Below are 20,500 nucleotides of genomic sequence, written 5' to 3' on the forward strand. Positions count from 1 at the left end.
TAGAGACCTTTTGCCATAGCAGGACCCGTACCACTGTACTCCAGCCCTGCCACTCCTCATGACTGCGCTGACGGCACAAAGGGTGGTACACACTAACTGTTCCTCTTGCTTGTGTGGCTGGATATGGAGGCCCTCACAGTTTGTCTTCTTCACAGACTCTCTGGTGCTTCAAAGAATGTCAGGACTTTTATCATTTTTCTTTCATATATTTTTAATTTTGCAAGCCCATCTTTCTGCCCTGGGAACAGAACAGCAGGCTCACCATGAGGATTAAAAAGTTCCCCATCCCTGTATCTTGCTGTGCTACCTTTTTGGGATATTACCTTGAGTCCTATTTTTTCTCTCCTCTGCTCTAGCAAGTATCTCTTAAATTTCTGGTTTATTTATTTGTTGTTAGTTTTCCATTGACAGGGGCCTTGCTCTGAACAGTCCAGGACTCGCTACACTTACAGGGCTTCTTATCTTGGGTAGCTATCTGCTGTCCAAGACACTTTCTTCTGTTTGGGGAACTGCTTGTCCCTGACAACTATTCTATATCCAGATCCTTCAAATCTTGGGTCTGCTAGGACCGAAAGAACAAGCTGAGGTTGGTCTTATATAGACCCCTCAGTATTGCTTCTGACCTGGGACTAAGGAGAGCAACCAGTACCACAGATCTGCTAGTCCCAATTCTTCCTGCACTTTCTCCTCTTCATTTGCACCTGAAAGGATTTAATCAAACATATGTAACTGGCAAAATAGACTGGGTTTTCCTTTTGGTGTTGCATAAAGAACATTAGTCCCAACCATCCCAGATATCCTGGACTGGCTGCTGCAGCTCAAACAGGCCAATGTTTCAATCAGCTCCATTAGTGTGCCCCTGGCAGCTGTTTTGGCCTTCCAGCCATCAGTTGACAGGGGATGTATTTTCCCAGGCATGAGACCTCAGGTTTCTCAAGGGCATGACTAAAGTCTTTCCCCATGTTTTCCCACTCCCCTCCGGAGCAGGAGATGTGACTGGCTGTGCATGTCCCCTCTCCCCCGAGGGGACAGGGAGTGTCTTCTTTGTGAGTGGTGCACTGAACTCTGCTCTCTTCCCATCCTGCCACACAGAGCATCTTATGGCCCTCGATTATCATGTTAACTCCTTACTGACCTGGAAGGCAATGCTCTGAGAGCTGCTTTTTTAGCCTGTCACAGACTGACTTCCAACAGGCATTGTATCATCAGTCACACTCTGCTTGTAGTTTTAATTTATTTTCACAATGATGAAATTAGAAACTTATTTTAAAAGGCCAAGATTCTTATGTGATCATCTGACTCCAGGAGTGGGGACTCTAACCGTGGACCAACTATACATGTGTTTTAAAACCAATACCATACTCTGAATCGCCGACACCACTCACACAACCTTAGCTGGTCTTCCTTTGAAAATACATACAACTATACAACAGGTCAGCATTAGATCTCTTACATTCTTAGGAGATAACAAAAAATCTTTAGACCAACATTGCTACAACCACCACCCCTTGTGCTCTCAGGAATTAATTTCTAGAATATCCTGAACTAAAATATATCACAAAACCAAACCACCCACATTATTTCCTACACAATATAGTTGAAAATGCAAACTTGTATTTGTGTATGTTCCTATGCCTGCAACACCCTATAATCAAATTATTTTATAACATCAGAGAAATCGGCCATTGCATTTTATTCACCCAGATGATCTCCTATTGGAACACACCCCACTATGGGAAAACGTGCAGGACTAGTTTATAATTTAGGACAGCCTGGGATTGCATTTCTTTTGCAATCTGTAGTAGATCAGTGCCTGCTGACTTCACTGAGCACTGCTCAGGGCCTTGTCACTCTGACAAGAATGCTTCGTACATCATGTCAATGGTGAATAGATGGTTTGAACTAGAGGCAACAGTGAGCTGAGGAGGATCATATGGCAGCGAGGATAGGTGGCCAATGTTTTGGGTGCCTCCCTTCCATGTCTGATCTGATACTGGGGGCCACTTTTGAAGTTCAAGGCTTTGTGAGTTCTCTGAAGTCACCTGATGTGACCGCATCAAAGGCACCTCCCAGTCCTGTACCTCATCTACCCAGTCTTCTAGATGGGTTATGTCACTTCTCATTGTTTCAGACTGTCCACCTGTGAAATGAGGATCAGGTTGCTTATTCAACCAGTTGACAAGGTAACAGACATGAACCAGTTTTCAGAACCTGAGCAGATGAGTATCACAGCGTGTTTGCTTTGGGGAAGAAACATGGACAGATAGCGGGCCCATGGAGATGGGATCAATGCTGCAGCTGCATCCAGGAGCTCAGCTGTGCAAAAACAGCTTCTAGATGTGCCTTTTATGTTTGGAATTGGCAGTTAAATCTGAGGGGGTGATCAGAGCCAATCTTGTCTATGGCTTGTGGCTTCTGGCAGTGGGATATTGTGTAGGGCGTGGGATTGTGTCTACACTTTTCTAACAAATCTGGAATATAAACTATTGTATCTGGTGACTTCAGAGAACTCACAAAGGCTTGAACTTCAAAAGTGGCCCCCAACAAAAGATGCCCAGTTTGGGGGTCTGATTTCCAGAGAAGCTAACTTTTAGGTCTCAGTGACTTGAACTGAAGTTGTGGGGGGAAACGCATCACAAAGATCAGACATGGAAAGGAGGCACCAAAAACACAGGCCATTCTTGAAAAGTCTTTCTGGGGCCCACTTTCCATATCTGCAGGACAAAGATAGCAATATTTATGTGCTTCTCTTGTGCGAAGAGAGCCACGCTTGCAGAGTGCCACGTGTTGTTAGGCTGGGACATCTGACCAAGGGGCTACAATTCAGAGTTCCTCATTACCAGCCCTCCCCTTGTCCCAGTGCCATCTCTCATTCCAATTTGGGCACATTTATACTTCATTGGCAGGTGCGACCACAGCTTGCATAAAGGCACTGGAGTGGGCTCAGGTACTGCCAGCAGCCAAACCAAGCCCTGTGCATTTTTTTTTTTAATGTAATTTGTATCCAAGGCCAAATCAGCCAAAACTAATTCCAAATCCCAGAGTTCAGAACCATAAGTGGCCCTACTACAGGCAAACATCCTCCACCACACCTGGGACTTCAGATGCTTGCCAAATCCTTTGGCAAGCATCTTAGGCCCAAGTCTAGATCAGAGGTAGGCATAAGTGCTAAAGTGTGGTGCCCAAAGGCATTTTGCTTGGCATGCTTTTTAAAAAAAAAAAAAAAAATTTCTGTGTACCAGGCCAAATCAAGTCCAAACCCATGAGTCAGTCCAGAACGTAAGAGAAAAATGGCAATACAATCAAAAAAAAAAAAAAAAAAAAAAGAAGACCCTTGAAAAACAGATGACCTTTTCCTCCTAAGATTGAAGATCGCCTCTTGCTGACTGTAAACAAAATGTGTAAACCGCAGAACCGGTCTCAACCAGCCCAAGCTTGTTTTGTGTGTTTTGTAACTTTGTAACGGCAAGCGCAAAAACCCAAATGCGCGCGCAGCAATGTAATGCTTAATGTATAAATACCAAGCTGTAAACTCAGTTTGGGGGAACTCTCTGTCCTTGTGACACTGAGTGGCCCCTCTGCAGAGTAATAAATCCACATGCTGACACTCCCGCCTTCTGTGCTGAATTGATCGCAGCTAGGAACGAGCCCAAAGATGGGACATGGCCAGTGCTCTTCGGTGTATGGGTATGTAAGCAAAATTACCTCAGTTGCCCATACACCGAAGGACAACTTGTCTTGCGTTGTGGGCACTAGCCGTGATAATATTAATCAAGAGACATGAGAGTGTCAGCAGTAATTTTTATTACTCCTGCAGGAGGGTAGACTCTCGCCTTATGGGCAGAGAGCTACCCTGAGAGGGGTTTGACCTTCCATATTTACATGTTTGCCTTACATACGGTATGATTAGTTGCGCGTGCAATAAGGTTAGTCATTGTTACATAAGGTGTTTTTCTGTTGGTTATAATTATCTCCCGGGGCCGTGGTCATCATGAGGGCGCCTTCCTCTTTCCAGCTGAGTCAACTCGGGCCCAGACTCCGGGGGGTCGTGACCGTCTTGAGGGCGTCTTCTTCTTTCCAGATGGGTCAACCTGTGCCGGAAATAGACTTCTTCTTCCTTACCCAAAATTAGTATTACACATAACATCTTCTTTATTCTTACAGCTTATGACTTATTAAGCAAATAATAAGCCAGCCAACTTATGCTTTTACATCAGGTGCTACGCAGTAGCTGGTCAACCCTTTCCCCGACAAGAACCAGGTGTCCCGACCACCTGCAGACAACCTGCCCCCGCACCTGGGGCTTCGGATGTTTCCACGTCTTTTGGAAACAATAAAAAGTATCGTTTTGGAACCAAGACTTCCGGCTTTTCGTATGTCTCTTTAGTCCCAGACCAACGCGGCTCCCGAGTGCACCTCCGCGCAGGCCCAGGCCCAGGCCCGCGGGTCGGTGCCCCCGAGCTTCGCCCGCCCTCAGCCCCGCGCGCTGTCCGCCCCGCCACGAGTGCTGCCCCCAGGCCGGGCGCTGAGCTGATCCCGCCGAGGTCACTGCTCGGTGCTGCCCGGGTGCCGTTGCCGGGGCTGCTTCCCTGCCTGGAGGCACACGGACTCATCGGCTCCGTGCGCCGCCGCGCGTCGCCCTGCGCGGAGCGGGGCCGGGCCGGGCCGGGTGCGGAAGATGCCGGCCCGCGGGCCCGGAACCGGCCCCAGCCCCGGCCCCGGGGCTTTGTGTGCGCGGGGCCGCGCTGCCCGCAGCCTCCCCCGCCAGAGGGCGGCGCCGCTTCCGCCCCGCCCCGCCCGCCCCGCCCGCCGCCGCCGCCGCCGCCGCCAGCAGACAAAGGCCCGGCCTCCCGCCGCCTGTCCCGCGGCTCCGGGCCCGCGCCGCCATGGGCGGCCCCGCGGAGCCATGAGGCGCGCGCCGCGGCCGCATCGGCGAGCAGCATGGCCGGGCCCGGGCCGGGGCCGGGGCCGGGGCCCGGGGCGGGCCGGCGGGGCATGCTGAAGCGCAAGCCCAACTTCACGCTGCAGGAGATCGACATCCTGATGAGCGAGGTGCTCAAGTACGAGCAGTTGCTCTTCGGCGCCAGCTCCACCAACGTCAACGCCTACGAGAAGCAGAAGATCTGGTGGCGCATCACCAACAAGATCAACGCGGCCGGCCGCAACCAGCGCGACATCGGCGAGGTGAAGAACCGCTGGCGCGGCCTGCGCCGCCGGGCCAACGACAAGATCACCCGGCACCGCCAGGAGCGCCAGGCCCCGCCCGAGCGCCCCTTCCCGCGCGGGCCCGACCCGCCCAGCGAGCCCGAGCTGGGCCCCGACTGGTGCCTGCACGGCGTGTGCCCGCTCGACGCGCCGCTCGTCACCGTGGAGGTGGTGGCCCCGCACGGTGAGTGCCGAGCCCGGCCCCGGGGCAGCCTCCCCTCCCTCGGGGGCTGCGGGCTGTCACCGCCCGCTGGAGAGCCGAGGGCAGGACGAGGTCCCTTCAGGAGCCGCCTGTGTGGAGTGGGCACAAGTTTCCTCCGCCTCCTCCTCCCCCTCCCCAGGGCCGCGCGCTGTCATGTCGGCGGGAACGCGACACCTCCGCAGCTGTTGCCCAATGCTAGACGCTCTTAATTGCCGTGTCACTTTGCGACCTTGCGTCCCTCTTGCTCGCCGCCGCTCTCCTTCCCGGGAGTCTCCTGGCGCCGCGGCGGCTTCTCAAGTTTCTCCCTCCTCTCAAACGCTCTTGCAGGCTCTGCCCTCCCCTCCCCTCCCCCCTTTCCGCGGCCCTGGCATTCAAGTGTGAGGTGAGACTGTATCAGGGTCCCCCACCCCCGGTTTCCGGAATCTTTGGGTTGCTCCTGTGTCCTCAGTGGCGGATGCAGCTACCTGTGAAGTGAGACTGTTGGCATACCCCACGCATCCCATCTTCCAGCTCTGCAGCCCAGCTGTTAAGGGAACTCCCATTGCTTCCTCTCCTGCTGATCTAGGCACCTGTCCAGTCGGGGCGCGTATTGCCTTTTGTTGTTTCCATTACAAATGACAATCCGACTGTCCAAGCAGTGCGAGGTGGAGTGTGGCAGGGTGGTGGAGGCCAGTAGCAAGATGTCTTGGCACCAGCTGGTTGTGTACACATACTCCTTTGCCATTCAGCAACTGTAATAACTGGCTGAGAGGTCAGGTGTGTAGCTGGCGATTTCCTGCATGTATTAGAGCAGGTGTTCTTTGGGCAGGGGTGGGGGTCTTCATGGGTTGCACTGGGATTGAGGGGTGCTAGGGGAAACAGGAGCACTGGGAGAGAACAGGTTTATGGAAACCCAGCAGAGGCCTAACTGATAGGAAGTGAAAGGTGGCATGTCAAAAGCAGCCACTAAGGCAGATGGGGTGTGGATAGAACGTGAGCCCTGGTACACCCACAGGAAGTGGTTGATGGAGATCTTGGTGCAGATCATTTCAGGGAAATATAGGGGCAGATGCTGGACTGAAGAGGGCTGGGATGGAAATGGAGTGTAGGAATTGTAGGCAGCCTGCTCTGCAAGTTCAGAGTCAAAGGCCTTCTGTCAAGCACTAATTTCTAAGGAGCTGGAATTAAATGGTTCTTGCCTGAGAGATGGGACATGCCTGTATCACAGGGGGTACACCTGCTTGATGGGGGAGGGAGAAGATGAAAACAGTGGTGTGGACAGATGTCCCAGGAAGCTGGGTGGGGGTGTCCCCAGAGTAGGGATGTGGATTTGTGCAGGGAAGAAATTGCAGTGTCAGTAACAGGAGAAAGGGCAGTGGGATGTGGAGGGTGCTGATCATCCTCTGCCTCTGCAGATCCAGGGCTGACAGCTAGACTTTCAGAACTGTTTGCCACAGTTACACTCCTCCCCCAGGGCAGATTGCCTTTCCTACACTCTGCTGCTAATTCCTCTCTTTCTCCTGACTCTTCAGAAATAGTCAGTGCTTTAACTAATCCCCTTGACATCTCATCACTGCTAGCCTGATGCTGCAAATGCAGGAAGGTGTGATCTAATTCCAGACTTAGCAGCAGTTGGCCATTGAATGCAGGTCTGTGAGGCTTCACTTGTCTTGTCTTCATTAGTCTATTGCTTGTTCTAACAAGACTTGTTCTTGTGTATTATTTTTGGGATTAAAGTCACCCTTAGCAGCTCCACTTTGTATAGCTGGAGTCTGCCTCATCAAGGAAAGCTCCAGCGCTGGCCTTTTCAGGGCTGGCAAAGCTGAAAGAATAGAGAGGCTGAGAATTGGCAACTGCTTCTAGGAATGTCAACTGACCCCATGTTAGAAAATCTTAGCCAGCTTGGCTTCCTGCAGGAACTACTTCTCCAGGGTTTGGATCCAGGGGAGCATGAACAGCAGACTTTTTACAAGTCAAATTCAGTGCTAGAAGGTGCAGATGCAACAGAACAAAAGTTACGAGTTATATACTTGCACCAGAACTGAATTTGGCCATGGGTGGCTGTGGAGTAGCTCCTGCATCTCTGACCTGTGATGGCTCATGTAACCTCTCCACTTTGTCCCTGTCTGGCTGTCTGCTTGTCTCCTGAAGATATTCAGCCTTCATTCTGCTGTTGGATCTTCCAGGGCATACTCTGCAAGGCCTGTTGACTCGTGCTCACACAGGTCTTCACATTAGTGAAGCCTGTTGCACAACTTGGGCTTTAATTTACTGGCGCTTGAAAAGAATGCTTTCAGACAAAAATCTATTGAGACTCTTGGTAGCATCTCTGGTGGTGGCCACCTGGTAGGAAAGCTCACAGGGTATCCCCAGGGCTGCCATGTGAATTTTCTGTGTAGCACTGTCCTGACTTTCTTCCTCTGTAAAATTTTTCAGTGGAAGCTGTTTGGGCCCTCAATGAAAGCTTTTCTTTTTTCTCTCTTATACCAGAGATTTAAGTCAGTTGTAGTGAGAGGCATGTGCTTGTGGATAGAGGAATGGTGAGGTATGTACTGGTAGGTAACTCAACTGAATTTCTGTGCTTTTCTGGATCTGTCAGATACAGTGGTAGCTATCCTAGCTGTTTCCCAATAGAATATATGTGTATTGAAGAGAATCCCTTTCCTAAGTTGGAATAGCCACCTTGTTTGCTAAAACTGCCATTAAAATCTATTGCACGCACCCTCTGTATGCAGTGTAGAACTCTATCCAGTTCTGTGTGCCAGCTCAGTAGTGCCAGGCTGGGTGGCAAACTTAGTGGGCAAAGGTGTGGAGAAGGCAGATAACAATGGTCCAGAATGTGCGCACAGGATGGCATGCTCTCATTTATCCTCAACCCTGTGAGCCTGGTGGAAAGCTTGTGTGCTGCTGAGAGTGAAGCATGGCCTCTGATTAGTAGAATGGCTTTGCAGCTCGATGTTGTGTTCAGCCTCTCAGTGAGGAGAGTGGTTACACAACAGTGATATCTCGGGGCTCCACTGGGATTGGAAGGGGGCACTTATGCCAAATGGAATACAGACCTGTTTCTTTGGGCTGCTCCTGTTTCCACCCTCCAGTTTGCTTCTCCCCTTTTTCCTTATCTGAGCTGTCTCTTCTGCTCTTGGTTTCAACTCCCAGTCCTCCAGGGGTTCACAGCCATGCCATTTATTAACCTGAGCAGCCCCTAAATAAGCAACTCCACAAGTGACCCTATTGCCATAGCTCCCCTCTTCCACACGAGATCCCTGGCACAGGCAGAAGCTGGTGCTGCTCAGGGTACTCTGCAGTCAGATGAGCTAGAAAGAATGTTTTTAGGTGATGGTTAGTTTTTGGGTGGGGCCTGAAGTTGGCTTATTCAAGGTGCAGGTTCCCTCACAAAGCCCCTTCCTGGGAGGGAAGCGTTGGGGAAAGCCTTATTGCTTAGGTCTGGCCTGATGCCTGCTTTTCTCTTTCTGGTTCAGTCTGACGTGTTCTTTCTGCCATGGGCAGGTGTGAAGGAAGAGTCGGTGAAGGAAGAGCCCGTGGAGGTAAAGACAGAACCGTTCCATGTCCCTCCGTCTGAGGCCATCCATCAGCGTGTGACCCCAGGAGCAGAGAGGAGGCTCCCCAGGAGCTCTGGCCATGTGCCGAGTGACCCATGCGAAGGTTGGAGTCGGAGCCCGCAGAACCCCTCACAACCTGAACTTGCCATCAGTGAGGTGGGGGGGCAGCAGGAGCCACTGGGCACGGATTTCACGAGTATTATCTTTGACCAAGAGGCAGAGCACCTGAATAATTGTAACGTGGGTGAGCCCGTGACCCCCGGAACTATGTCGCTGCAGGAGGGGGGGCCTGAGAGCAGCCATCTCAGCCAAGCAGAGAAGCGGATCATCCAGTCGAATGAGCAGCTGGTGCAGGAAATGCGAGCCTTCCGCAGGGAGTATGCGGAGAGCCGCAGGGAAACCGCCTCCATCCTGCGCATCATTGCTGAGGCCCTCAGTGGTGTCAGCAGCAGCCTCTCTGAGATCCGAGATCTCTACCTCCGAGAGCAGGTGACCCCCAAGCAGTGAGGGGCCACAGGGCCTGGTTGTAACGCAGCTGGCTGTGTGGGGGAGGACTGTGACTTGTTGGGGGAGGGAAACCCTGAAAGGGGTGGCCTGGAGCAGAGACATAAGAGGCCTGCTCAGTTGATGGGAGAGAGATTTTGGTTTGGGGACTGGTTTCTCCCCCAAGTTGTTCCTTTTTTTTTTTTTTTTTTTTTTTTTTTAAACCCTGCCCTGCCCTTTCTCCACTTCAATAAAACTCTAAACTGGCCACATGCTCTGCAGTGTTTGTTCCCAGGCAGTGTCTGGTCCCAGTCTGATCATCTTGAGTTACAACCCTGGCATCTTTTTTTTGTTTGCTTTTTTTTTGTTAAAGCCCTACACTCTGTCTGCTCTCTCCTACCATGTTGCTTCTGGGGTAACTCATTCCTTTCTCCAGCCTGAAGAAGGCGTGGTTTATCTTGGCAATTAAAAGAACACCCCAAAGGGTTCAGTGTGACAGCCAGGGCTCTGTGTGGAGTTGGTTTATGGCCACTTATCTTGGATGGCCTAAGCTGGGAAAGCCAACACTGGAGGGTGGGGAGCCCTTCAAATCACTGCCTTGTCAGGGAGAAAGCAGGGCAGGGTGGCACCTTAAAGACTGATTCAGAGACAGGCTTTCATAGGTTACAGCCTGCTTTGTCAGATGAAATGAATGCCAGATGCTTTCTCAGGAATGACAACAGTAAGGTAAAAAATATTCCCAAATGCTCACTTGTTTAGGATGTTTTAATTCTTGGACCTCCAGCCTGAAATGTGCTGTGTACTTGCAGCACCTGCTGATTGACCTGGAGTTAGGGGCTCAGTCCTTTGGCACATTATGGGCTCTCTGTCATGCTTAAGATATGGAAGAGATCAGTGGGTGCCCTGTAGATGCAGGGTTGCTGCTGGAGGAGAAAGCACCAGGGACAGCTGCTGGAAGGTCTGTTTCCTTGGGTGACACCCACACACTTGTTCACACTAAGATGCATCTTGCTTCTCTTCCTGGGCCAGTAGGTCCTTTTCCAGTGCTTGTTTGGCAAGCCTTAAATGCACAGAACTGGCAAATAGTGGAGTTTGCTACATACAGCTGTGGTGCTGTCCCATGCAGACACTAGATCTCAAAAGCCTTGTTGTGGTAGCAGTCTGGCCTGTGACCTCACTACCAGCTACTGAGTGACCATGGCCTCTGGCATAATTCTTTGCAGCAGAGCTGGAGAAACAGCAAAAGAAGGGAGTGGGCCTGGCATGAGGGCCAGACCATTCTCTGTTACTCTAGTGGGAACTGGGAAGGGCTTTGAACTCATTTGGCCCAGGGCATGAGGGGCCCCTTCTAGTGTTTTTATCCACGTGGAGCAAGAGACAGCACTTCCCACTGCCCAGGGCCAGTTTTGTCCCTGACTCTACTAATGGGCAGAATCCAGCCCAGAGTGTATGGGAGGGTTGGCTGAGAGGCCCAAACAAACAGACGCCCCCTTGAGGGACAGCCTGAAAGCTGAGGCTCCCCCATGGCCTCTCTAGTAGGGAAGCACCTGCATGACTCATTGCCGTAGCTTAGCCAAATGACTGTCTGAATCCCATAATCATTCCTGCCAGCCTGTTTGCTCTTTTCTGAGGCCCTTGTTTGCCGTTACCAGCTGAGAACTTGCTGCCCAGACTGGAAATGTCCTGTTATAGCTGCAGCCACCAGACACCTTCTCATGGGCTAGTCAGGGGTATCATATCACTGCTGCTTCTTCCTGATCTGGTGCCTCTGCAGAGGAAAGTGCAGGACAGCATAGGCCTAGTCAAATAATACACTGCATACCACCCCACTCCACCTGGCTCCCAGAATATAGCTGGTTCCCATCTTTCCTCTTCCTGTTTTGTACTGCTGAGGCTATTTCCCCCAGCTATACGTTCTCAAGTAGCATGACATGTATGGGGGTTTCTTCTCTCATTTTCCTGTCCTTGCAGGTGTTGGCAACTCCTTCTATTTTGTGTCATTTGTTAACAGGATTATGCTTTTTCCCTCCTCTTTCATCTTCAGAGCTGGCCTTAAGGATGGGTGCTGCACACATACGCACATGTGTGAGCAGCCAACGCTTACAGCAGCACTCTCGCCCTCCCCACTCCAGACAGGAGTGGTGCCCACCCCTGCCTCCAGCTGTTTCTCGGGAGGAGGCAGGCCAGGCAGTGCAGGCAGCAGTAGTAGTGATGCCTGCCTGCCTGGTGCACTATGATCAATAAAGACCAAACCAATTCACTCAGTGTCCTTGACAGACCCGTTCGCACACACATACCCGCTCCCTCAGTCACTTTACCAGCTTTGCCTTTCAGGCCCAATCTCATCAAATGCTTGACTAAAATTGAAGTACTTGGTATGTGGTGCATTACAACCTGATGAATCTCCTCTTTACTGCTTGTCCTGCTGTTTAAACATTTGGGAGACTAAAGTTGTGTGCCTTTAGTGTCCTAGTTTTTGAAGGAGCTGAGAACAACGAGCTTCCACCTACCGTAGCAGAAGCTGTGGATGCGCTGTACCTCTGAACATCAGAGCTCTTGGTTATCTGAGATCACCTTAGCCTGGCTGGTCCCTTTATTGTCTTTAGTGGCTTCCTTTGCTTGACTAGGGCAGATGCTTTAAACCTGCTGCAGAGTGGTGGCCAGTACTGAGTTCCTTCCTCAGTTTTAAGTATCCTGCTGTGTTTTCTTAAACTACCCATGGTTCATTGGCTAATTCGTTCAGCTCTTCAGTAGAACAGTGTTTAATCTGTTGGTTCTCAACTGGTGTGCTATGGAGGTGCTGCTGGTGGCCCCTTTCTCTGGACATTTCTGAAGTGCCAGGCAGTGTCATGCTGGGACCCCAAACTGCTTGCCTTATCTCCCAAACTGGAAGCAGCAGAGTTGTCTCAATGTAGTACTACTGGCAAATTGATCAGTCCTCCTTGGAGGCTGAGCAGATCAGCCCAGGCACAGTGCCGTAGCTACATTTGTGTGTTGCTTCTGCATTGGAGCTAGCATGTGTTTGTGGCATACCCCTTAAATAGACCGTGAGGGTGTGAGGCTGTGCATGGGGTTTGGCGGAGGCTGGCTGTGAAGCAAAAGACAGAGTTTTCGGGGGAAATGGGCCATGGGATCAAAAAGGCTGAGAATCGATATGTTCTTGCATCTCTTGCCTGACCTATTTGTGTTGGGTTTTTTTTAAAGCTCATCTGAGCTTTATATTTTTGTGTTCAAAGCAGATCTCCCCTGAGCCCCTACCTCGGCAAACTGTTATTATAGCTCTTTTTCTGTCCAGGGAAGTTCTGTTTTCTAGTGGGTGCTTCAGGGTCAGGACTCTGGAGCCTGTTCAGAGTGGGGGGTGACCCATGACAGGGTAGTGAAGAAGACCTGGTGGTAACTATGACTGCAGCATCTGTTTCCGTTTCAAAACAATCTCGTTCCGCCTAAAGGCCACTGCTGTAATGTAACTGGTCTGAGTTCTGAAATGCTGCTTTGTGCCTGAGAGAGTCTGTGGAGCAGATTGGGAGCTAGCTGGTCCTGGAGTTCACAGTATGGAACCACCATTTTAATTTGAAGGAGAAATCCATGTGAAACCGACATCCATGAGATGCTCTTTTCGAGATCTAGTATCTGGTACTAAGATTAGATCCACAATCCCCCTAATGAGAGAAACTTTTGGACTTCCTTTCTAGTTCACTGGCTGCTGTATTCCTGCATGAAATGTCAGGAGTGTGTTTCAGAGTAAGGCACCTTTCCTTTCCAGGACAGCACAGAAGGCTAAGAGCTGTGAAGCCATGAGTTCAAGTCTCCTTTCCAGTGGCTGATTGTTTTAATATTTCTGGCCACTCCACAACTCCTAATTGCAACAACCATGGTCCCTTCCAACTTGCAGAGATGGGATAAATAGCTCCAGGACAGATAATAGAGCCCAAGTTTCCAGTATGGCAGCCAAGTTGCATCCAGTCAGCTATGCTACTCTTGGGGGAGTGTGCATAAAGTGCTTGGTTTTGCCACTCATTAGTGATTAAGTGTCTGGATTAAGAGACTGGGGGTCCCTGCTGGCCACCCCACAAGATTCTGGCCAAGTCATTTGGTCCAGAACCAACTCCTTGTACTTGAGGTTAGCATTTTTATCCTTGCCTGCTTTACACCTTGGCATCACAGCACTGGAGTGGGCTCAGGCTGAAGTGATCTCAACCTACTTCATTTACTTCTGCCTTAAATTCTGCATATGAAGGGCATTTTAAGAGCTTGAATACCCTATGTTTGGCTCATTTAGGTTTTAAAGATGGCTGAAATATTCCTAACCTCAGCAATAAGTTTCAAGATTTTAATGAAAACATCCAAAAATGGAGAAGGAAGAGGAGGGATTGACGTTTTCATTGCTGATCAGAAAAAACCCAAAAAAAACATTTTGAGGAAAGCAAGTGCCTGCAGTTCAGGGGCAGCAGCCCATCTTCTACTGGAAAAAGTATTGATAGAAAACGTTCAGCCAGTTCTTATTGGGAGTCAGCTTTGGTTGCTCTTGAGGCTTGGAAGCCTGAATGGCTCTGGGGGAAACCCTCTAGTACAGTGGTGCTTAATCTTCTGGTCCCATGGGCAAGATGAATGGCATGCTGTTGGCCCTACCCATTGGGATCAGGTCCCACACTGCCTGCATGCCCCGTCCAGCATGCAGAGCCATGTTGTCAAGCCTGCAGGGCTTACCAAAGGTCCAGAAATTTGGTAGCGGGGGAGCAGTGCCAAACATTTGGACCTGTGGGGGGCCCTGCAGGCTGGATGACCTGGTGTAGGGGATCAGAGCTGGACCGTGGGCCGGAGATTGAGTACCCCTGCTCTAATCAGTTGTTCCATGTTCTCAGGTGGCGGCTGGCTTTGGAGAGTGGGCTGGGGGTAGAGCAGTAGGAGACGGGGAAGTTTGAGGCTTCCTTTGCCAGGTACCATGCTACATGTGAACCTTAGATTGTCAATATAATTTCAGCTCCTTTGTGTGTGAAAAGATGTTTCTTGGGCAGCTGCTACACTTGGGCAATCACTAGCAGTACTCTTCCCTAAAGCTGGAGTTTGTATCGTCTGGGAAGCCATGATCCCCTGTCTACTCACCTTTGCAGGGGCAAAGGTTGTGCTGTTTGCTGCCCTCCTGGCAGTGCCATATATGCCAGATAGCATTGCCCAAAGGGGGTTTGGTGGGGACTGAGGATGTGCTGTCAGAGCTCCCTCACGAATGCTGCTAACAGTTGAGTTCCTGGAGCAACTGCATAAGCTGTGTTCATGTGTGTCTGTGCCATCTCCACTGTCTCTGACTGGGCCAGGACCTCTTGGCTCCAGCCGTGCATGGTGGGAAGTTTGCAGCTAAAGCCCTTGTCTGTTGGTGTCCCCATGGGAGCAAAACAACAGGGGGCTGAGAAGCAGGGTGAGCACTGCCTTCACTCTTTGGCGGTGCAGTGCAGGCATCATGTTAATGCGGCTCGCCAAACGTCTAATGCTGAGACTGCTGTGGGTGGGCTGCACAGGCCATTTTGCTTGACGCTCTCTGCACTCACCCCAGCACTTGCTAAATAGGTATGTCATGACAGCAAAGAAGGGTATTTTTAGCTCCTTTAAATGTAGTTTAGTAGCTAATGTTAAGGAGCAGCTGGAAACTCAGGCTCAAGCAGTTGTCCCTAGAGCTCCCTCTAGGAAGGTCTTCAATAGCAATAATGCAAGGGCCTTGCTGGTCTACCACAGTACTTGAGCAAGACTGCCCGACGCTAAGGCTCTGTCCTGTGGCTGAGCCTTCATCCTGTTGCCCCTGTACCCAGGGAGCTGTCCCAGAGGAGAATCTTGCTGCTTATTCTGGGTGACAAGCCTCATGCACCTTGTTAGCCAGGTGTTGCTGTGCAGAAAAGCTGACCTGTCTGCCCACAGCAACCCGTTCCTAAATGCCACAGACTTGCAGTGGCAGTGTGTAGCTGTGCTACCCTCTGGTGGACAGAACTGGCAGCCCAAGGCAAGAAGTGGAAGAGCACAAAGCCAAGGAGAATATGAATTCAGTTAACCCTCCCTGGGCAAATGGGGATTTCTTTTAAACACAGCAGCCGTCTTGCCTTCCAGTCTCCCTGCCTCCACTTTGGGGGAGACTGGGGCTGGAATGTCCACTGCAGCCAGCAACACACACTGAAGTGCCTATAGTGAGGTTGAGGATGGATCCTGTGGCTGAGAAGGTGCCTGCCGTTACCTTACAGATGCTCCAGCTCTTGTCCTTGACTCTGGCTACAGAAGGGCCTGCCACCTATTCAGGAACCATAAAATTTGCCCCCTGCAAGCATTCCTAGCAGAGCATGTTGTGCTTACAGGAACAAGCACTAGCACTGTCCAGCCAGGAGCTGCTATTGTTAATGCTGTGGCCAAATGATGGTGCTTGGTGAATTTACCATTTGGTGGGCAAGGCTAAGAGGCCCTGAAATCTGCCCTATGTAAGGCAGAATAAGCCCCCAGTGCTAGTGTGGAATGTGGTCCATGCAGCCCTGTCACTGCCTTGGCCCTCCTGAGGTTTTCAGCAAATAGTTCTCATACTGACTGGTGCTGAGATTTCTTCCCCAAACAAATCAATATTTAATTTGTTGTTTGGAGCTTTTTTTGCTTTCATCTTGCTCTCTTTTTTTTTGACTTTTGCGCCTTTAGGTTAGGGTCAGCAGCCTATGGCTGACAGAGCCAGGGGGCCTTGGTGGGGGGAGGTTTGCCTGCACTGTGCTAACTGCTGCTTTAGGTTAACTGCTTTCTCTTGTAAAGCAAGGCCTGGTAAAAAGGAAGGGTACATTGTGCCTGAAGCAGTGTATAACAGCTTATTGGCTAGCCCAGTAAAAGACCTTACCAAACAAACCTGCTTCTCTCATGTTCCCAGAACCATCAGGACTACAACACTGATCATCTTTTGAACTTTTTTCCCCACAACCAGGATGGCTGGAAAATAGCAATTACTTGCAAGTAACTGGAGTTCTTTGAGATGTGCTGTCCACATACAGATACTCCCTGTGAATGAATAAGTACTACAAGCACTCCAGGTCTGAGATTCCCTTTTCTCCCCATGCACAGCAATAGGTGTTATGAAGGGGCAGGGATAAAGGATGGGATGTATTTCTTGATCCTCAGCTTTGTCTTAAATTGTATGCAACTCAGAGAGGAGGCTGGGATGCAGATTAACCAGCTGCTTCCCTATTACTGCAGAAGCAGGGGATTGGTAGCACCTCTGTCACCCCTGCTTTCCCCTATGGCATTTTATTAGGTGTGTTTGGTGTCTTGGGGATTTTGTTCCCTGTAGACAAGGAACTGAAGTGAAGATTCTGGGGATTCCTTTAGATAAGTTACCTGCAAGCTCTGGGGACTGGGCTTGATGGCTCCGGGGTGCCCTTCAGTCTTATGTTCCTATATGCACATGGACAAAACCTTGAAGAACTCCAGTTACTGGTAAGTAACTCTCTCCTTTGAGCAGTTTGTTCATATGTGCATTCTCACTGTGGGGGACTCCCAAGGCAGGTAGGTCTATGCAAGAATCCTGAAATTACTAAATGCTGCATCTGCCCTGAAGCAGATCGTGGAGCAGATCCTCAAGGAATCAATTCTTAAGCTTTGAAGAGCTGATTAGGAACAGTCAGCATGGATTCACCAAGGGCAAAGCATGTCTGACCAACCTGATTGCCTTCTATGATGTGATGACTGGTTCTGTGGATGCAGGGAGACCAATGGATGTGGTATACCTTGATTTTTAGCAAGGCTTTTGATACAGTCTCCCACAGCATTTGTGCAGGAAAGCTAAGGAAGTATAGGCTGGATGAATGGACTGTAAGGTGGACAGAGAACTGGCTGGAGCACAGACTCAGAGGGTAGTAATCAATGGCTTGATGTATAGTTGGCAGCCAGTATCAAGTGGAGTTTTGTTCAATAGAAGATGGCATAGAGTGCACCCTCAGCAACTTTGCAGATGACACCAAGCTGGGGGGGAGTAGTAGAGGGTAGGGCTGGGATTCAGAGCGACCTTGACAAATTGCACATTGGACAGTTAGGCCAAAAGGAATCTCATGGGGTTCAACAAGGGCAAGTGCAAAGTCCTATACTTAGGACAGAACAATCCCATGCACCAGGACAGGCTGGGCAGCAGCTCTGCAGAAAAGGACCTGGGGTTACGGTGTGCAATAAGCTGAATATGAGCTAACAGCGTGCCCTTGTTGCTAAGAAGGCTAATAGCATACTGGACTGCACTGGGAGGTGTGTTGTCAGCAGGTCAAGGGAAGTGATTATTCCCCTCTATTCTGCACTGGTGAGGCCACTTCTGGAGTAGTGTGTTCAGTTTTATGCCCTCCACTACAGAAAGGATGCAGACAAGTTGGAGAGAGTGCAGCAGAAAGCAACAAAAATGATGAGGGGCCTGGGGCACATGACTTCTGATGACAGGCTCAAGGAACTGGTCTTATTTAGTCTGCAGAAGAGAAGACTGAGAGTGGATTTAATAGCAGCCTTCAACTACCTGAAGGGGGGTTCAAAAGAGGATGGAGCTAGATTGTTCTCAGTTGCAACAGATGGCAGAACAAGGAGCGATGGTCTCAAGTTGCAGCAAGGGAAGTTGAGGTTAGATATTAGGAAGAATTTTCTCACTAGGAGGGTAGTGAAGCACTAGAACAGGTTACCCAGAGAGGTGGTGCAATCTCCATCCTTGGAGGTTTTTAAGACCCCGCTAGAAAAGCCTTGGCTCAGATAATCTAGTTGGGGAAGGTCCTGCTTTGAGCAAGGGGTTAGACTAGGTGACCTCTCGAGGTCCCTTCCAACCTAATTTTTTATGATTCTATGAAGACTTCTGCCACTACGCTGTTTGGTGAAGATATGAGTGACGTTCCAGATTGCTGCCCTGCAGATATCAGTCACAGAGACACTGTGGAGGGAGGCTATTGAAGATGCTTAGGAGCTGGTATAACAGAAGGCAACTTCACTGTGGTGGTCTCAAGACAGCCTGAGAGTCTGATACCGAACCGGACAGTCTCTGTATCAATACTGACATGCTTTTAGATCTCTTCGCTAGGGAGACAGAGCCAGGGAAACTTTCTGAAAGGCTTTGTTCTGTGTAGGCAGACAGAGCTCTTTTCATACCAAGTACGTACAACTCCACTTTAGCTCTGGAGGGGTGAGGTTTTTGGAAGAACGCTAGCAAGCTGTCCTGTTGATTAAGGCACAACTCTGTGACGAGGTTCTGCAGGAAGTTGAGGTAGATTCTCAAAGGGTATTTTCTCTGGATAGAAAGTAGTATCCAGAGAACTCACCATGACGGCTTGGCTTGCACCCACTCTCCTTGTGGAGATAATTGCTAGTAAGAAACCTGGACACACTGCTCTCCTGGAGTAGAAGGCCTGAGACTTCCTGATGATGTCTGGCACAAATAGGTCTATCGCAGATAACATCAGTCAACAAATATCATCTGGTGAATGGACTCTTTGACCTCTCATCTGTCGTGGAGGGACATGAATATGCTGAGACCATCTGTTTTGGTATTCCAAAGGAAGAGCAATCTGTTAGCTTAGATGCTTCCTTAGAGAATGAACAACTTGGAATCAGGACCATGTACACCTGTGTATATATCTGGCATGCAACATCATGTAAGTACAGAAACTCATCGGGTCAAGAATAGAGAGAGATGCAACCTAATCCCCTCTTCTGGGGAGATGCTATGGTGGTGATTATTGTAACCATCTTGAACTTGTGTGTGTAAATGAAAGCCTTGAGCTTTTTTGACCCCAGATGAGGCACTGTCCTCCCTTTCTTGTTTGGGACCAGAAAACAAACTGTGTAGATAGCCTTTCTCCAGAGGTGCAGGGTCACTTATTGTATGGCTTGTCGAGCTACAGTTCATGACAAGCGTCCCTGAAAAGGTTCAAGTCAGGGGGTTTGGGGTGGGTAGTGAGCTGAGCTGAACTGAATGGTATATCTACAACCAATTTGTCTGTCATAGAGTAGGCCTAAACTGGGGAAAACGGATTAAACTGGTGTTCTGTCTTCATTTAATGGTTGAAAGCAACTAAAGCAAGGGAAGTACACACTTCTCTATCTCCTTGTGGGGACTATGGTATGTCCTACGGCAGTGAGTCCCAAAGGGTGTGCCATGAAAAATGGGCTGGATGGTACTTCAGCTGGGCTGGCCTCACATGCCTGAATCAGGCCTCAGCCACACTGGCCCCATGTGCAGGGGTTTGGCCCCAGCTGGGTTGGCACCATGAGAAGGATGGGGCTCATAAATTAGAATGTGCTGAGAAGAAGGCATCCTAAATCTTGGATCTCCTTAGTACCTGTCTTCACCACTATGTGGTAATCAAGCCACCAGGGGGGCTGACCACACCTTAGCAGCCCAGTACACGCATGTTCCAAACCTCCTGAGGCTGTTCACCCCTCTGCACTTGCTCCCAAGGCCCTGGTCTCCAGCAGGCCTGAGAGCAGGTGCTGGAGAAAGGCCTGGAGCAACCTCACCGACACTGCTGATTTGGACAGTGCCTGCAGACTTGGGTCAGTAAGGCATGCTCAAGTCCCCAGACCTGTTACTGCAATATGGTCAAAGCTTTTGGGGCACAGATGCTTCACTAAGGGCTTCAGGGAGGCAACTCCAGGCCCTTGGATCTACCACCCAGAACCCTCAAGCTTCAAGGTACAAAACTGATCCCCAAAAGGCATGGGGAAGACATTTCCCAGGGTGGTGCAAGGTGGTCTCTCCTGGAAGCCTCTTCTTTTGGCCATGTTACCAGAGGTAGACAGGCTATCAGCCTAGGCCATTCAATAGCTGATCCAGTATACTGCGTGGCAGAAATGGATAACTCTGGACCATCCAGTAGCAGACAAGTGAGCTAGTACAACTGGCATGGCTTCTTCACACAATAGCACAAGTATGCATTAAGTTTGCCTGGACAGCAGGGGGTACTGCATCCATGTTTACATGTCTGCACAATGCCACAGACCATTGGTAAAGCCACAGCCAGTGCTATTGAGGACCGCTAGGAGGACTTTTTAAATATATTAGGAACAAAGAGGATCCTTACAATGGCAGAGGCCTGTCACT

General features: G+C 50.1%; 1 protein-coding gene and 1 long non-coding RNA gene across 2 annotated transcripts; one reads left to right on the forward strand and one right to left on the reverse strand.

Annotated features, from left to right (window-relative positions):
* Nucleotides 1–1,220: 1,220 nt before the first annotated feature.
* LOC149853987 (uncharacterized) lies at nucleotides 1,221–7,790 on the reverse strand. The gene is made up of 2 exons (XR_016438982.1): nucleotides 5,582–7,790; nucleotides 1,221–4,091 (listed from the first exon to the last, which is right to left on the reverse strand). It is a non-coding gene; the product is annotated as an uncharacterized LOC149853987 (long non-coding RNA).
* LOC149853988 (uncharacterized) lies at nucleotides 4,202–9,670 on the forward strand. Its single transcript, XM_090026171.1, has 2 exons — nucleotides 4,202–5,389; nucleotides 8,894–9,670. Exons 1-2 carry the CDS (start codon nucleotides 4,942–4,944, stop codon nucleotides 9,451–9,453), a joined length of 1,008 nt encoding a protein of 335 aa, XP_089882297.1. The 5' UTR covers nucleotides 4,202–4,941; the 3' UTR covers nucleotides 9,454–9,670.
* The last annotated feature ends 10,830 nt before the right edge of the window (nucleotides 9,671–20,500 follow it).

This window comes from Crocodylus siamensis, chromosome 13 (assembly GCF_052110815.1).
Source record: "Crocodylus siamensis isolate JL-2025a chromosome 13, ASM5211081v1, whole genome shotgun sequence".
NCBI classification, from domain to species: domain Eukaryota; kingdom Metazoa; phylum Chordata; order Crocodylia; family Crocodylidae; genus Crocodylus; species Crocodylus siamensis.

Bases quoted from the DNA above. Each gene is read 5' to 3' on its own strand.
- LOC149853988 (XM_090026171.1), top strand. From the start codon at position 4,942: ATGGCCGGGCCCGGGCCGGGGCCGGGGCCGGGGCCCGGGGCGGGCCGG. The intron at 5,390-8,893 runs GTGAGTGCCGAG...TGCCATGGGCAG, and splicing joins GGAGGTGGTGGCCCCGCACG to GTGTGAAGGAAGAGTCGGTG.